The sequence below is a fragment of the Camelina sativa genome, chromosome 6, assembly GCF_000633955.1.
Source record: "Camelina sativa cultivar DH55 chromosome 6, Cs, whole genome shotgun sequence".
NCBI lineage: Eukaryota > Viridiplantae > Streptophyta > Magnoliopsida > Brassicales > Brassicaceae > Camelina > Camelina sativa.
Window position 1 is genome coordinate 12,827,289 of NC_025690.1, and position 15,033 is coordinate 12,842,321.

General features: G+C 34.7%; 3 protein-coding genes across 3 annotated transcripts; 1 reads left to right on the forward strand and 2 right to left on the reverse strand.

Annotated features, from left to right (window-relative positions):
* Positions 2,538 to 3,875, reverse strand: LOC104791121 (heavy metal-associated isoprenylated plant protein 27-like). Its single transcript, XM_010516931.2, has 3 exons — positions 3,593 to 3,875; positions 3,424 to 3,505; positions 2,538 to 3,003 (listed from the first exon to the last, which is right to left on the reverse strand). Exons 1-3 carry the CDS (start codon positions 3,596 to 3,598, stop codon positions 2,669 to 2,671), a joined length of 423 nt encoding a protein of 140 aa, XP_010515233.1. The 5' UTR covers positions 3,599 to 3,875; the 3' UTR covers positions 2,538 to 2,668.
* Positions 5,824 to 8,885, forward strand: LOC104791122 (O-glucosyltransferase rumi homolog). Its single transcript, XM_010516932.2, has 6 exons — positions 5,824 to 6,281; positions 6,582 to 7,189; positions 7,336 to 7,528; positions 7,671 to 7,735; positions 7,826 to 8,036; positions 8,327 to 8,885. The coding sequence occupies exons 1-6, from the start codon at positions 6,078 to 6,080 to the stop codon at positions 8,690 to 8,692; spliced, it is 1,647 nt and encodes a 548-aa protein (XP_010515234.1). The 5' UTR covers positions 5,824 to 6,077; the 3' UTR covers positions 8,693 to 8,885.
* On the reverse strand, positions 9,240 to 11,819 carry LOC104791123 (oxalate--CoA ligase). The gene is made up of 5 exons (XM_010516933.2): positions 11,531 to 11,819; positions 10,707 to 11,384; positions 10,214 to 10,583; positions 9,879 to 9,982; positions 9,240 to 9,696 (listed from the first exon to the last, which is right to left on the reverse strand). Exons 1-5 carry the CDS (start codon positions 11,732 to 11,734, stop codon positions 9,508 to 9,510), a joined length of 1,545 nt encoding a protein of 514 aa, XP_010515235.1. The 5' UTR covers positions 11,735 to 11,819; the 3' UTR covers positions 9,240 to 9,507.

Here is a 15,033-nt window from a genome sequence, read left to right on the forward strand (position 1 = left end):
CAGTTGCACCTAAAAATATCAGTACCAAAAACATCTAAATAGCATCCAAACATCTAAACTAACGTCAACCAAAAAAAGTACCAACATTAATCCATTACAAAAAAATACCAACAATAATCTATCATGAGTTGCACACACATTACTTTGCAGGTTTACCTTTCTTTTTTCCCCTATTTTCCTTTGTATACAGACTTTTAAGGTATTTTGAAGGTTGGCATGTTATTCATTTTTTTAGTACAAGTCTTCAGCTTCACCAACGTTCATCCACCGCTTATATTTTCAGTTTCCATCTCATCAGTTTCTTCCCCTGTTTTAGTTTCATCTTTTTCACTAGCCACCTCATAATTTCCTGCTACTGCATTTGTCGAAGCTTCATCAGCCTCTTCTCTAGTTGCTGCTTCATCTTCTTTACCAGCCACCTCGTGATGACTAGTTGTATTATACCCATAGTTGTATCCATCGTTGTACAAGAAAACTTATTTGTACCAAAACACAAAGGTCTCTGTTCCGCTCCTACACAAAAACCAACCAAAATTTCATTCTGGAGGATTGTTCTTTCTCCTTTTCTCACAATTTATACTGTTTCACGTTTTGGGTGGTATTGATATAGGTGGGATTAACAAAAGAAACACAGAATTTTGAGAGATTTTGACTCTAATTTTGAATTTAAATCATAGTTTACAAACCCTAATTTCAGATGAGATTTTAGAGATTTATCTTTGAAAGAGAGAAGAAAATGGAGAAATATATCATATTTGATTAAGATTGTGAGAAAACATATGGGATTTTGACCAGAGAAGAAAGGAGAGATTGTTAAAAAAAATTTGGTTCACCGGAGAAGAAAGAAAGAATCGAGAGAAAGAAGATAAAGTTTAGATCCGATTTTAATGGATAACGGGTGTAACAAGTGGATAATCCGAATTAAACTGGTTGGGTCAATAATTAAAGAAATTTCTACAAGTTTTATGGTCTTTCACCAATTTTTTTCATTAAAATAAAATAGAAAATAAATAAGTTATTATAGGAGGGGAAACGAGAAAAATATTTTTGAGATAGGGGCACACTAGAATTAAATCCATTTTATATTGTATTTATTTGTTAAATATTGGATGTTTTGTAAATAGAATAATAACTAAATTTTCCGATTGTTGTGCGGCTAAATATTTATATTATTTTTTTAACCCGCAACACACTTCATGACCATTTGTTTGTTATATTTAGTTTGTTTTGTTTAGTGTTTGATATTCTATTTTGATTTTTAATTATTATAACAAAAAATAAGGGATCTAAATACATAATCAGTAATTTATACGCTGTGATTAAGTCACATTTTTCTTAATGATTTAATTATTTTATACAATCTTAGTTAAATCAACTTAATTTTATGTCAAATATTCTAATAGTAGTATTTATAAATAATTAAGTGAGAATTTAACTCGTGTTAACAAAAATTTAATAATATTTTATGAATTCCAACATGTCCTCTTTATAACTTATCTACTATATAACCACATTATATAGTATTTTAGACTATTTTTAATTTTACATATTCGTAATAATTAAATTTTTATTATGTTTATATATGTTAATTATGATATTTAAATAAATGTCAATCGAAGTTTTTCTTATGTTAAGAATCAAAACTCACAGGTTTTAGAAAATAAAATGAGAATCAAATTGTTGTTTTCTTTGTTTGCGAATGATTCATATATTTTCAAAACACAACAGAATGTGTGGTTAAATGTATGAAAGTTTCTATTTCCATATTTATTAATGTAATTTTTTTAGTTGAATGAAATGTAAAATATTTAGGAAACAAAATCTGGAGTAATGTTAGTTATGAAATTTTTAAGGGTTAATGTTGTAAATAACTTTTTAAATAAACAAAACTAAAAAAGCATAACACAAAATGTACTTCAAAAATGTTAATATAGACTAGAATTTAACCTGTGATACACCACAGAACAATTATTTAATTTTATTTTTAATGATGTTTGATTTAGCGGTAATTAATTTAGTAATAAAACTATATATTTTTAATTTTTAATATTTTTTTAATATTTAAGCGGTGATACAATTATTCTTAAAGTATTATAATTTCATCAGGATAAAACACTAAAATTATGAATTATAATTGTTTATATAATATATAATTAATCAGAATATTTTTTTTTTATTTAAAATAATACTATTATTGTTTTGTTTGATATATAATTATTTAATTTAACTAATTGTTTATTTTTCAGTGTATACAGTTTAATATTGCTTTTTCTATTTTTTTTATTTTGCGACTTATATATAGAAAATAAATTTGCTAGTAATAAAAAATTTAAATAGAATTAATTAGTTTCTATAAAGAAAATTGATTTTGTCAATTTACCATATTTTACTTATTGCTTTTAGTGTCATTTGTTTTGGCAATTTCCCCGATTTTGTTATTGATCGTATATTTTTCAGTCTAATTTCGTTTGAAAACAGATTTCGAATCGGATAATATTTGTTTAGTTCATGTGTTGTGATCCAATTTATTCACTCTATTTACTCAAAACAACATATACTTTACTTTCTCATTCCAACATTAGTTATACAAAAACAAACACATCAAATCAAAGCTGGACATGGAAGATGCACTGAAAACATATTTTGTATACTTAAAAAAAAAAAAAGATTACATAATGGTACAAGCATGGGGATTATCATCGCTAAACATCGAAGCCGCGATCTCATCGCCGGCCACGGCAACAGAGTAAACCGCAGGAGTGTGGAAGAAAGTGTGGACACCACCGGTGGGATCCGTACGGTGTGCGTCAGAGTAATAGTGGTTGGTCACATAAGAAGGATATTTGTAGAAAGAAGCAAAATGGCTATTACCTAACCGGTATGGCCACAGTTCAGCCGCTTTACCGGCTCGTCGTACCGCTTTCAGTACCTTCTTCTCCTCTAACCGGTATCCTCGAGCTGTCACTTTTTGGGTTTCCATCTCCACTTCTACTTCTTCCACTCCTGCATGTAAACCAATAATAACCAGAGAAATTAATTAAAAAATCTGACCATGCGAAGTAACCGGAAGTTGATGTTGATATTAATCGGTTCATTATGGTTTAAGATTCGGCTGAGATGTTTAAATTCAGATATATGAACCAAACTCTAATCTTAATTTTGCTAAACTTAATTAATCTGTTCTTAAAATCTAAGAAAACAAAACAAAAACATATCAAACTAAACAAATCTAAAACTTAAATTGGTTTGAATATGTAAGATATTGATTAAAATCACAAATACAATGAGAACCGACGTTACAACGATTCATGTATTGTTTTTAATAGTCAAAACTCAAAACAAACCAAAATCCGTATGAGCGAGCACTCTCACTACTTAGATTGAGCCAAAAGAAACATACTAAAACGCAAAAGCTTTCAATACCTTTAAGCTTGAGCAGAGTCTTCCTAAGCTTAGAAGCACATCCTTCACAATCCAAGTTTGGAACTCTTATCTCCACTGCCATCTACAAACTCACATTTCAGCTATACATATATGGATTATATAATCGAATGACAATAAGTAAGAAGAAAGGAGTGACATAGATACTCACAGACATGATCTTATCAACTCAGTTCAAGCTTATAATACTTAGTTCTAGAGAATGAAGCAGTGTGCTCAAAGGCTCCTAAGTGTGTATGCCTATATATATAGGTGGATTCTGTATATGCACTGTGAATACAGATTAGTATATTCGTATTTTATTATAGTATATGTTATAATGGAAAGGGTTCTTGGGTTGTGAAATAGGGAGACAAAGGAAGAACACAGCACGCGTGAAATAGAAACAGAAAAGGTGTGAGTGTGAGCTTTCGGTTTTCTTCTCTGCCCCCAAATCATATCGCTCTCACTCTCTTCCAATCTCTTGTAATTAATATTACTTTCTAATATTAGTTAGGCATCGCAATATTTTATAAATGGTTTATTAGTTGATATTGATTAATGGAACAAGAAAACAGTCCCTACTATAAAGCAGATAATGAAAATCCGGATTTATGCAAAGCTTTTGTGAACCCATCACTTTTTTTTTTAGTTCAAATATCTTATCATGTTTTAATAGTATATACTTTAGAAATGAAATAATGTCGTTCAAATAATTGAAAAATCTTATTTAGAAAATAACAAAAAACGAGAAACCTATAAACTATATTATCCTTTTTGGTTTATTGAGTTTTATTAAATTAAATGCAATTTCTTGGAGGCAGCATGATTCGATGAAGTAAAATTACGTATCAAAGAGGGTTTCGATTAACTCAATTTAAAGTTCTTGACGATGAGGGTTTAAAATTTTAGATACTTGACTTTCATTGATACTATTTTAGTTTTACCTCATAATAAAACTATTCAACTTTTTGTGAAAGAATGTAAAAAAGCAAGAGCGTATAGTCTCATTTTTTATATAAAGTTGTGATTAAAGGTATGGACATGGATAGTTATTAAGCATGAGCTTTAATTCAAAAAATGTCAAAGAGGGAGGGCACTCCTAAAAAGATTTGTTAATCCATAATTCGATTTATTTGCTTTTCTCTTCATCATTCTGTTTAAGAAGAAGATCCAAGAAGATGATGTGATATTTGCAAGTGCGGAGTACAAAAATTTCCTAAATATATGAGACCTAATGATCCATTAACTTTGAAATTAGTTCTGAATATTCAAACATAAATAATACCTCACTTAAACACTAGTATTTGACTATTTCTGATATATCAAGGCTTCCGCGAACCCTTTATTAACAGTGAACTCCGACCAAGACAGCTCTACAATGTAAATGTCATGTCGTAACCAGATCGTCGACAGTACTATATGATATTAAAACAAAATCACTTAAAAAAAGGTGGTAAACAACATTGGTCCATTTTCTCGAAATGACCACATGTGTAGTAGTACTCCAATCCAATTTTGCTTTATTGTGGTCCAAATAATGCTCGGTTTGTTAGTTGTTGCCACTTTTTAGAAAAAAAATTGATGTTTAAGTATGAACCTAAACCGGGAAAGGTATATGAGTACATGACCCTATAACCTACGGGCTAGGTCTATTATTTGATCGGTTTGAACTTTGAAATAAATAATTACGATATGATGATCTTCTGATCTTAAGCCTAGTCAAATTATACAAACGTTTAATTCGGGCTTGGGCTTGGTCTCGGAGTTTGGCGTCGACCTATAGGCCTTATAGACGTTTACACTGTTTTTGTTATTTTCCCGAAATTCACCTAATCTTATCTAGTACTACTTTTGAAGAATTTTATTGAATCATACATTTTAAAATCTTACAATTAAATTAACTTCTCCAAGTGCGTTTTGCCACACACAGTGCCGATCCGGTATAATCGGATGCCCTATGCACAATCCAGTTTGGAGACTTTAGAACAAATTTTTTTTTACCTCTTATACTAAAGAAAAAAAAATTGGACCTAATTTTAATAGATTCAGACCAAAAGTTAATTTTTTTGAACCAAATTCATACTAAAATCTGATTTTTGGGACAAAATTTATTTATTTTGTATAAAATTGAGCATTTTTTCTAGAGACTTAATCAAATAAAACTTAAAAAAGGCCTTAATTACTAAAGAAAAAAAAATGAAAAAATTTGGGACCCCAATCCTTTGCTTGGGTTGCTTCCCCTCTCGGCCGGCACTGGCCACACACTCCATCGTTTTTGTTTTCTGTTTTTTGTTTTGTTTGTTTACGATCTAAACATTTTTATAAAAAAAGCATTTTCTAGTAAAAAAAAGAAAGAAAACATTTAGACGAATTGTACTTATATGTCTCCCATTTCACCTAGAAACTTTAAACATTTATTCCTTTTTCGAGGTATACAAATAGTATACAACCTTCAGAAGTCTTGCAAACATTAAAAGAGTTAGTTTAGTTTAGTTTTTAAATAAACCAAACCTTTTCTTGTTCTGGTTCACATGATTCTCTGTCCTTTCCTTTTCTCACACAACAAAAAAAACTCTCTTTTTCTCTCTCTTACCTCTCACCTCTCTCTTCTTCATCTTTCGTTTCGTTGATTGATTTATCAAATCAAATTTGGCATGCAACAGCAAGGAGGAGCAATGATGAGGAACTCGCCGTCGTATGTCTCTGGAGCAACCCATTCTCGTAATTTCGACACCATCTGGTCTCCACTTGTCAAAACCGGCACCGGTGCTTCCAACCGATCCTACGCCTTCTTCTCTCTCTTCCTCTTCCTCCTCCTCGGCGCGTTCCTCTCCACGCGCCTCCTTCTCGACCCCTCCGTACGCTCAAATCACTTACTATAATAAGATTTCTTGTTCTATTACATCAAAAACGACGCTCCTTCTTGTCGTTTTGCTCAACACGATATTTTTTTTGCCACGTCGGACTTTGGTAAATTAGTCGTGGTGCTAAAAAAAAACTCTTTCGCGCCTAATTTCTTGCGTCACCATCACTTTTTGTCAAACAAGTTCACGGAGAGTTCAACACGTGTTTTGCACAGGAGCTTTACTAATCTCACGTGATTGTCTTTAGTCAATAACTAACCCATCTCATTTTTGCTAAACGGCTTCGTTTTGTAGGTTCTGATAGAGAAAGAAACGGTGACCGTGACTCAGAGAGAAGCTACGGAATCCCCAAAATACCCTCAGTCGACTAAGCTAATTACGGAAAAACCAATTAAAGAGTTCACGCTAAACTGCGCCGCTTTCTCCGGCAACGGCACTGTTACCTGCCCAAGGAACAGTTATCCGACGAGTTACCGATCCAACGCCGGAGAAGACGAATCAGATCGTTCTCCGTCCGCCACGTGTCCAGACTATTTCCGATGGATTCACGAGGATCTACGGCCGTGGGAGAAGACCGGGATCACGAGGGAAGCCTTGGAGCGAGCCAATGCGACGGCGATTTTCCGGTTAGCGATCATCGACGGGAGGATCTACGTCGAGAAGTTTCGTGAGGCTTTTCAGACGAGAGATGTGTTCACGATCTGGGGCTTCGTTCAGCTATTACGGAGATATCCGGGAAAGATTCCGGATCTAGAGCTCATGTTTGACTGCGTTGATTGGCCGGTGGTGAAGGCTGCTGAATATGCCGGAGTTGATCAACCTTCGCCGCCGCCGTTGTTCCGGTACTGTGCTAACAACGAGACGCTCGACATTGTGTTTCCCGATTGGTCCTATTGGGGATGGTAATTGCTTCACCACTGTAGGTTTAGATTTGACAAAAATGGAATCCTATAGTGAATTTACTTGGTAGGTTAAGAAATAGCTGTGAGAGTTGTTTAGAGAATGTTGAATGCATAGGTTAGAGATGAGAATTGCATTGGTTTTGTAGGGCTGAGGTGAATATAAAGCCATGGGAGAGTCTATTGAAAGACCTTAATGAAGGGAACCAGAGGACTAAATGGATAGACAGAGAACCTTATGCTTACTGGAAAGGGAATCCTACGGTTGCTGAGACGAGACTTGATCTCATGAAGTGTAATCTCTCTGAGCAGTATGACTGGAAAGCTCGTTTGTACAAGCAGGTACTTGACTCTATGCCGATATCACATTGTTCTTAACGTTTGATGTACTATGGTGCAACCAGTTGGGAGTTCTGGAGTTGTGATGTCGGTGAATGTTTATATGATGCTTTTCTATGGGCTTAACTTTGGTGTGTTTTTGTAGGACTGGGTCAAGGAATCAAAGGAAGGTTACAAGACTTCAGACTTGGCGAGCCAATGTCATCACAGGTAGTATTAGCACATAAAATTATTAGAGGAACCTTTACAATTCCTTTTGGTGTTCTAAGAAGTGGCTTATGCAAACAAATTGTTATGTAGGTACAAGATTTACATAGAAGGGTCTGCATGGTCGGTGAGCGAGAAGTACATTCTGGCTTGTGACTCGGTGACATTAATGGTGAAACCTCATTACTACGATTTCTTCACACGAGGTATGTTTCCAGGGCACCATTACTGGCCCGTCAAGGAAGATGACAAATGCCGCTCCATCAAATTTGCCGTTGATTGGGGCAACTTGCATATGCGAAAGGTATGATATTTACTTAAAAAGAGTATTAGATTATACTGCCGCTGTATTAACTGATTCTCAATCTCGGTATAATCTAATAATATCTGCACTGAGAACAGACACACAGACATGTCCATTTATTTCAATCAACACACATTAGGTAGTGAATCCTCTTGGCTTAGTTTACTGGATTTAATCTCTATTAGCTGCATATCATCAGACGCACCTTAAAATGCATTTCATGAGTGTGGTTGAGAATCTGGTGTAGGTACTCCAAATGTTATACTCTCACCGCTCTTTTGTCTTACCAGGCACAAGACATCGGGAAGAAGGCAAGTGAGTTTGTGCAACAAGAACTTAAAATGGACTATGTGTACGATTACATGTTCCATCTCTTAACCCAATACTCTAAACTTCTCCGGTTTAAACCCGAGATCCCTCAGAACTCCATCGAGCTCTGCTCAGAGGCAATGGCATGCCCAAGGGATGGAAATGAGCGGAAGTTTATGATGGAGTCACTCGTGAAACACCCAGCTGAGACCGGTCCTTGCACCATGCCGCCTCCCTATGATCCGGCTTCGTTTTACTCGGTTCTAAAAAGGAGACAGAGTACGACTAGTAGAATCGAACAGTGGGAGAGTAAGTACTGGAGGAAGAAGAACAAGACCGGTTCGTAAAGTAGTTAGGCGTATAAAGTTTTGGTCTGTAGAGTAAAACCACTTTTCAGCAAAATTGTATAAGTAGTACCTAGAAAACGTGTGATCTTTATTTACTTTTCCCTTTTTTTTGGGTAGAAATTCATTTCACTGTATTAAAATATTAACCAATGTAGTATTGTCTATAATGAATTCGACGATGCAAGTTCTAATCGGTGATAGAAAGTAAACTGTATAATTTTTATAAAAGAAATGCAACGGTAAAATTTTAGATTTGTCAAATGAACATCAGCTATTTCACAGCAAAATGGTGGCTTGAGCAATACACTGTTTGATTCCGATGACTAACGCCAATATTGCACGACTAATAATAAGAAGATATTGATGATAGCACGAGTAGAGACTTAACTTGTGTAAGCCTACCTGTCCCACTAAACAGTTGGTTTGTTCTCTTCTTACATGAAATATTATAGATACGTGTGTTAAGGAACTTAAATGTGTATTGTCATTACTCATTCAGCTTTATCCGTTTTGGCAAGCTTTTAGTTGTCAAATTGGTCACGACGTATTAGATGAAGGGCATCTTCAACAAACGACGCAAAGACAACACCAAGAAAAAGAAACTCTCCTTTATTGTACAGCAATAATCTCTTATCAACTTTATTTCCACTTTTGTAATTTAACTATACCCTTCACCACCATGTGCTCTTTTAACCATGAAAAACATATGAAAAGTAACTTTTGAACCAAGAACCAATAGAGAAAGCAAATCCACTTGCCTAACTTTTAAGACTCATCATCAAGGATTCGAGCAAGATGGCGTTTTGTTGTGTGTTTTAGGGTTTTTCGAGGAAATGCTGAGCGACGATGCGGCGCTGAATCTTACCGGAAGCAGTTTTGGGGAGGTTATCAGTGATGAACACTCTCTTTGGCACCTTGAAAGCTGCCAAATTCTTCTTACAAAATGTTTTAATGTCCTCTTCTGTCACAGTTGTTCCTTCTCTTGGAATCACCGCACAATTAATCTGATAAACCAAGAAAAAACTCTGTTATTAACCAATCTAATTAAACAGCTGATTACGTTTCTTAAGAGCATTACTGAAGTAAGTTCACAAAAAGTTTTAATAATTATGCAGGGCATAATGGTAGAAAAGGGAGACCAATTGATAAATTAAATTAGAGCAACTTCAGTAAAGGTTTGGTTTACCTCTTCGCCATATTTTTCATCAGGAACACCGAAAGCAACTCCCTGGGAAACGTCCGGATGGGTTAAGAGTACTGCATCCACTTCAATTGGCGATATCTTCTCACCTGAAATAGAGGTTGTAAGTAAGTACACATAGAAGGCCTAAGTACATGATACTGCAAAGTAGCCTCTTTCTTTGACTTGTCTCCTTTCTAACTTGTTGAGATTTTATTTGACAAGTCTAGTCATTCCATTTAGACTTTGCAAATACAGAGTTTGACCCATATAAACCGCTTCCCATAAACTACTATACTTTTGAACAGTAAAGCCATCACATAAGAGTAAATGAGACTAACCTCCACGGTTAATAAGCTCTTTGATCCGACCCACCAGAGACAAATACCCATCGGAATCAAAGTAACCGATATCACCCGTGTGGAACCACCCAAACTCGAAACCTGCCTTGTTGGCCTCTGGGTTGTTCTTGTAACCCTTAGTCACATTTGGCCCTCTTATACAAACCTCTCCTTTGTTATTTGGCTCTTGTATCTCGCCTTTCTCATTAAGGATGGCCATTTCTTGACCTACCGGTTTCCCAACAGACCCAGGCTTGTGTGGACCTTCCTCTGGTAAGGGGTTTGAGCTCATCAAGTGGGTTGCCTCTGTCATTGCATAAGCCTCAAGCACCGGTGCTCCAAAAGCTTCCTCAAGCCTGGACAATATCACCTAAACAAAACCATAAGACATACAAAACCATAAATATGTTGAAAGTCCAAGCAACTCAACATTGTGCTGCACTATGTGTTTCTCCATAAATAAAAATTGGCTGGATGGAAACAAGAGCTTTACCGGAGCCAAAGAAGCACTGCAACTCCTGATGAACCTGAGTTTAGGGTACTCAGGCTCAGGGTGGCTGGCGTGGCGGTCCAATATGATCTGATGAATAGTGGGAACAGCAGTATACCATGTAGCGTTATACTTCTTCATGTCAGGCCAAAACGTCGTAACTGAGAATCGCCCAACAGCTGGGAGAGTCACAGCAGCACCAGCTCCAAGGGAGCTGAGCAAACCAGCTAACAGTCCATGAACGTGGAACAGAGGGAGAACAATCACCGTAGAATCAGTCTCAGTAAGCTTGTAAACCGATTTAATGTTCTTGACGGATGAAACTAGATTGAGCTGCGTGAGAGGTACACCCTTGGGACGGCTCGTGGTTCCAGAAGTGTGGAGGAAGAGTGCCGCGTCGTCCGGGCTATTAACTAGCTCCGTCGCTGAGTCAACGACCGAGTCAGAATCCGACACGGACAGAGCCAAGTCCGAGCCAGCGTCTACCAACGTAGCGGTTATGTGAGAGATGTTAAGCTTCGAAGCTGCTTCTTGAGCCGGTGCGTTTCCTTCTTTAGCGGTTAACAACAGCTTTGAATCCGAATCGGAGAGATAAAACTCAAATTCCTCCGCTGTGTACGCCGCGTTTAACGGCGCCGCCGTTGCTCTAGCTCTTATCACCGCCAAAAACATTATCACAAACTAACAAAAAAAAAAAATTCGAAATCAAATTCTGAATCTGGAAATCACCATTTCTGCTTCCCATGAGATTGTTCAGCACGCAAAAATAAAACCAGAGACAAAGCTTTAAAATCCAAAAATAGGAAGAAAGATAAAAAAAAGACTACCTCGACGGTGTTAGGGAAGGTGAGAGCGACGACATCTCCAGGTTTGATGCCAGCGGCGGAGACGAGACGTGAGGCGGCGCGTTCGATTAGATCGTTAAGACGCGCGTGAGTGAGATCGAATTTACCAGACACAGAGAGAGCTCGTCGATCGGGGAATTTTCTGGCGACGTTTTCTAACAATCCGGTGAGTGTGTCGGCATCCATGGTTACGTCGAAAACACAAACACGAGAGGAAACGATGAGGATGAGGAAGAAGAAGAAGAAGAAGCACAGAATGTGAAAGCAAAAATGCGATATTTATAAATTAATCCGAAAGGCCTAAAAGATGATGACACGTGTAATTTTAGAACCGACGTTTCGGTTTTTGAAGAGGTGGGTTTAAATAGTTTTAATTTGATTTCCCGGTACAAACCCTGAACCGAACGGCTAAACCCGCTTCATCATGTCATAGCAAATTTTGATTTACATGTACATCGACGTACTAAAATAGTTGGGTAAAAACAAAAAAAAAAACTTAAAAACATGTAATAAACAAAGCTTAAAAAAACATTATTTTCTATTAATCTTTGACCATCTCTATTTATTCTTCTATAATAGAGATCTTTATAATAAAGGTGAATTTTACTCCAATCCAATTCTATTTATAGAGGAATCTTTTATAAGAAAAAATAGAGCTCTTCTATAAGACCATTTCCAATAGTTTTCCCTATTTTTACCTCTAAAATAGAGAAACTCTATAATAGAGGTAACTTTTGCTCCAATAGATACCTTTATTTTTTCCTCTAAAAAAGAATATTTCATAGAGATTCCTTTTTTATTTTACTATTAATACCTTTTACTTATAAAAGTTACAAACTAACCCATTTATTTTAGTATTCGTGAAACTTTCATAAAATTATGTTATTATTTAAATTTTTAACATTCATAAATATTATTTAAATATCACATTTATTAAAAGAAATACATTGCATCATATAAAATAATAAAACATAGTAGATTTTTTTAACCATCGACATTAGTGTATTTTTCCCACAAATACTCAATTAATGCATTTCGAAGTGAGAAATGAGCTTCTTTATCTTTGATTTTCTAAATCGACCTAGAAATTCTTTGAATCGGATATCATCATCTTCCGCCATTTGGACTCATGGAGGTGGAACTTCTCTTTCAACTTCAATCGGTGCATTGAGATCACGCTCCTCCTCCATCTACGTCGTTTGGTTCGATTGGACAAATTTTTAGGGATATTAGTGGATCCGGAAGTAATTTACCAGAATATTAAATAATTAGTCTTTGTTGTATTAAAAATAATATTATGGTATGAATAAAAACTAAAATATTTAAGAGAATTGAATCTTACTACAAACTTTCAGTATTGTATTGTGTTGTTCAATACAAAACCTCAACTTCATTAAATTATTATTAAATTATTTAAATATATATTTTATTTATTTTGATCATAAATATAAAAGTGTTAAAAGTTCAAGGACCATTTTATAAATAAAAAAGTTCAATTCTATTATAGAGGAAAAAATAGAGTTCCTCTATATATAGATGAAAAATATAGATTTCTATTATAGAGGTAGAAATAGAGATGAGTTGGAGTAAATTTTATTCTAAAATAGAGTTAAAAAGCAAATATAGAGGTGGGTTGGAGATGCCCTAAATAGAAGAAAAAATAGCAATCTTTATTTTAGAGGTAAAAATAGAGGACCATTGGAGTAAAATTCACCCATATTATAAAGGATCTCTATTATAAAGAAAAAAATAAAGAACCATTTAAGATGCTCTTAGATTTAAATAGGATAGTGAAACTACCTATTAGTTTTATTAAAAAAATGCTAATGAGTCCATTGAGCATGTGCCTTTATTTTGACTCGGATTAGCACAATTTCAAAGATGCTCCTATGTACGTAGCACTATTGTACAAAGAAAATAATCTTAAGAATTGGAGGTGGGTGGTATAACTATAAACTAAATGAAGTGTACACACTTTTAATTAGTGATCTTTTAAAAAATTCGATCATTAATAAAATGCCTCTCAAGATGACGATTCACGAGCTTGAGTTTTAAATTAACTTTTCTGAGTTCCGGATCAGAAACAATTAAGGGTAAAATGTCCCAAAGTTTGTTGATATATTCAAAAGAAAGGAAATAATACTATTAGTGCTAAATNGGGGGGGGGGGGGGGGGAACCTTAGAACGATAAGAGTATATGGGACATACGTTTTTTTTGAAGTTATCAATTTTGGTTTGTCCATATTATAATTTTATATATATATATATATCTTTTAGTTGGATTAGTTGTTTTGTCTGATACATGCACACCATTTAAATATAAATTATTGAATTCGGATAATAATTCAACCATTACAAAACGATTACACTATGGTGTGAATGGTTGCAGCGGTTGGGGCGGACAAATTCATCTACGGACTGTACCGTTTTTTATTTACCATTCAGCAAATGTAATCCGCAGTGGTGCGGTCCAAATAAAGCAGAAACAAGACTGTAACAGACCAACTATTGATCGCTTTTGCATACAAATAGAGTTGGTCCGCAGCGGTTTATAGTCTGCTTTACAAATGGCGCGGTCCAGATTGCAGATGGATTTGGTCACCCTGATCGCAGTTACCATTCAAACCCGATGACTTTTTTGTTTTTTGTTTTTTTTTTTGTTTTAATGTGTTGTTCATATATCTATAAGGAAGAACGCATATCTTAAACTGACTAATTTGGAATTATAAGCTTAAATATAGGAAGTGTAAAGTCATAAAAAATTAGGTAAACACGAATATATATGTCAAACATTAGTAAAATATAGTTATCGGTTTAGAAGAGAAATGATAATAGTTATGAATTCCAACAGACAATTTATTTACAACTCCTAATAACAACTACTAAAACATTTAACTTACTTTTGATAAAAGGACAAAAAAGTATTTTGTTGAATATTGATATCGTGATTCGTGAAATGTCTTTTGCTAGTCCAAAATTATTGAATTGAAAGTTGAAACCACAGTATTGTATCACTGTTTTGGGTCTATATCACTATATATGTTATCATGATTCACTATACTGGACCATAATTTTGCTTGCAATAGCTTAAGAAAAGAAACACAGTAGAATTTAGAAACTCGAAAATGTTTGTTATACCTGATTTAAGATGAAACATTATGTTATCATGTAAATAGAAGTCGATTAATAAAATCTCCTATACATGAAAAAACGTCGTATACAATTTTATTTCAAAAAGAAAAAACAAAGTCATACTCATGTAGCTGAAAAAATCATTTTCCCTTTCTCCTAATTAAAAACATGGTCGTCAATTCATGTAAAAATGTAAAGCCATCACATAGAGTTACAAATAGAAGAATTTGATTTGTGTTTGTTCTTCTTTACCGACATACACAAATAGAGAAGCAATGGGCCTCACCTCCATCAAATTGGGCCTTACCCTCCATCAAATTGGGCTTAGGTTTTTAAACAAACAATCGCAGAAA

Coding starts and splice junctions, on each gene's coding strand:
- LOC104791121 (XM_010516931.2), bottom strand. Junction 3,004..3,423: donor GACTCTGCTCAAGCTTAAAG/GTATTGAAAGCT, acceptor GTTTACATGCAG/GAGTGGAAGAAGTAGAAGTG.
- LOC104791123 (XM_010516933.2), bottom strand. CDS start 11,734: ATGGATGCCGACACACTCACCGGATTGTTAGAAAACGTCGCCAGAAAA. Junction 9,983..10,213: donor AGAGCTTATTAACCGTGGAG/GTTAGTCTCATT, acceptor CCTCTATTTCAG/GTGAGAAGATATCGCCAATT. Junction 9,697..9,878: donor ATGAAAAATATGGCGAAGAG/GTAAACCAAACC, acceptor TTGGTTTATCAG/ATTAATTGTGCGGTGATTCC.
- LOC104791122 (XM_010516932.2), top strand. CDS start 6,078: ATGCAACAGCAAGGAGGAGCAATGATGAGGAACTCGCCGTCGTATGTC. Junction 7,529..7,670: donor AAGCTCGTTTGTACAAGCAG/GTACTTGACTCT, acceptor GTGTTTTTGTAG/GACTGGGTCAAGGAATCAAA. Junction 7,736..7,825: donor GCGAGCCAATGTCATCACAG/GTAGTATTAGCA, acceptor ATTGTTATGTAG/GTACAAGATTTACATAGAAG.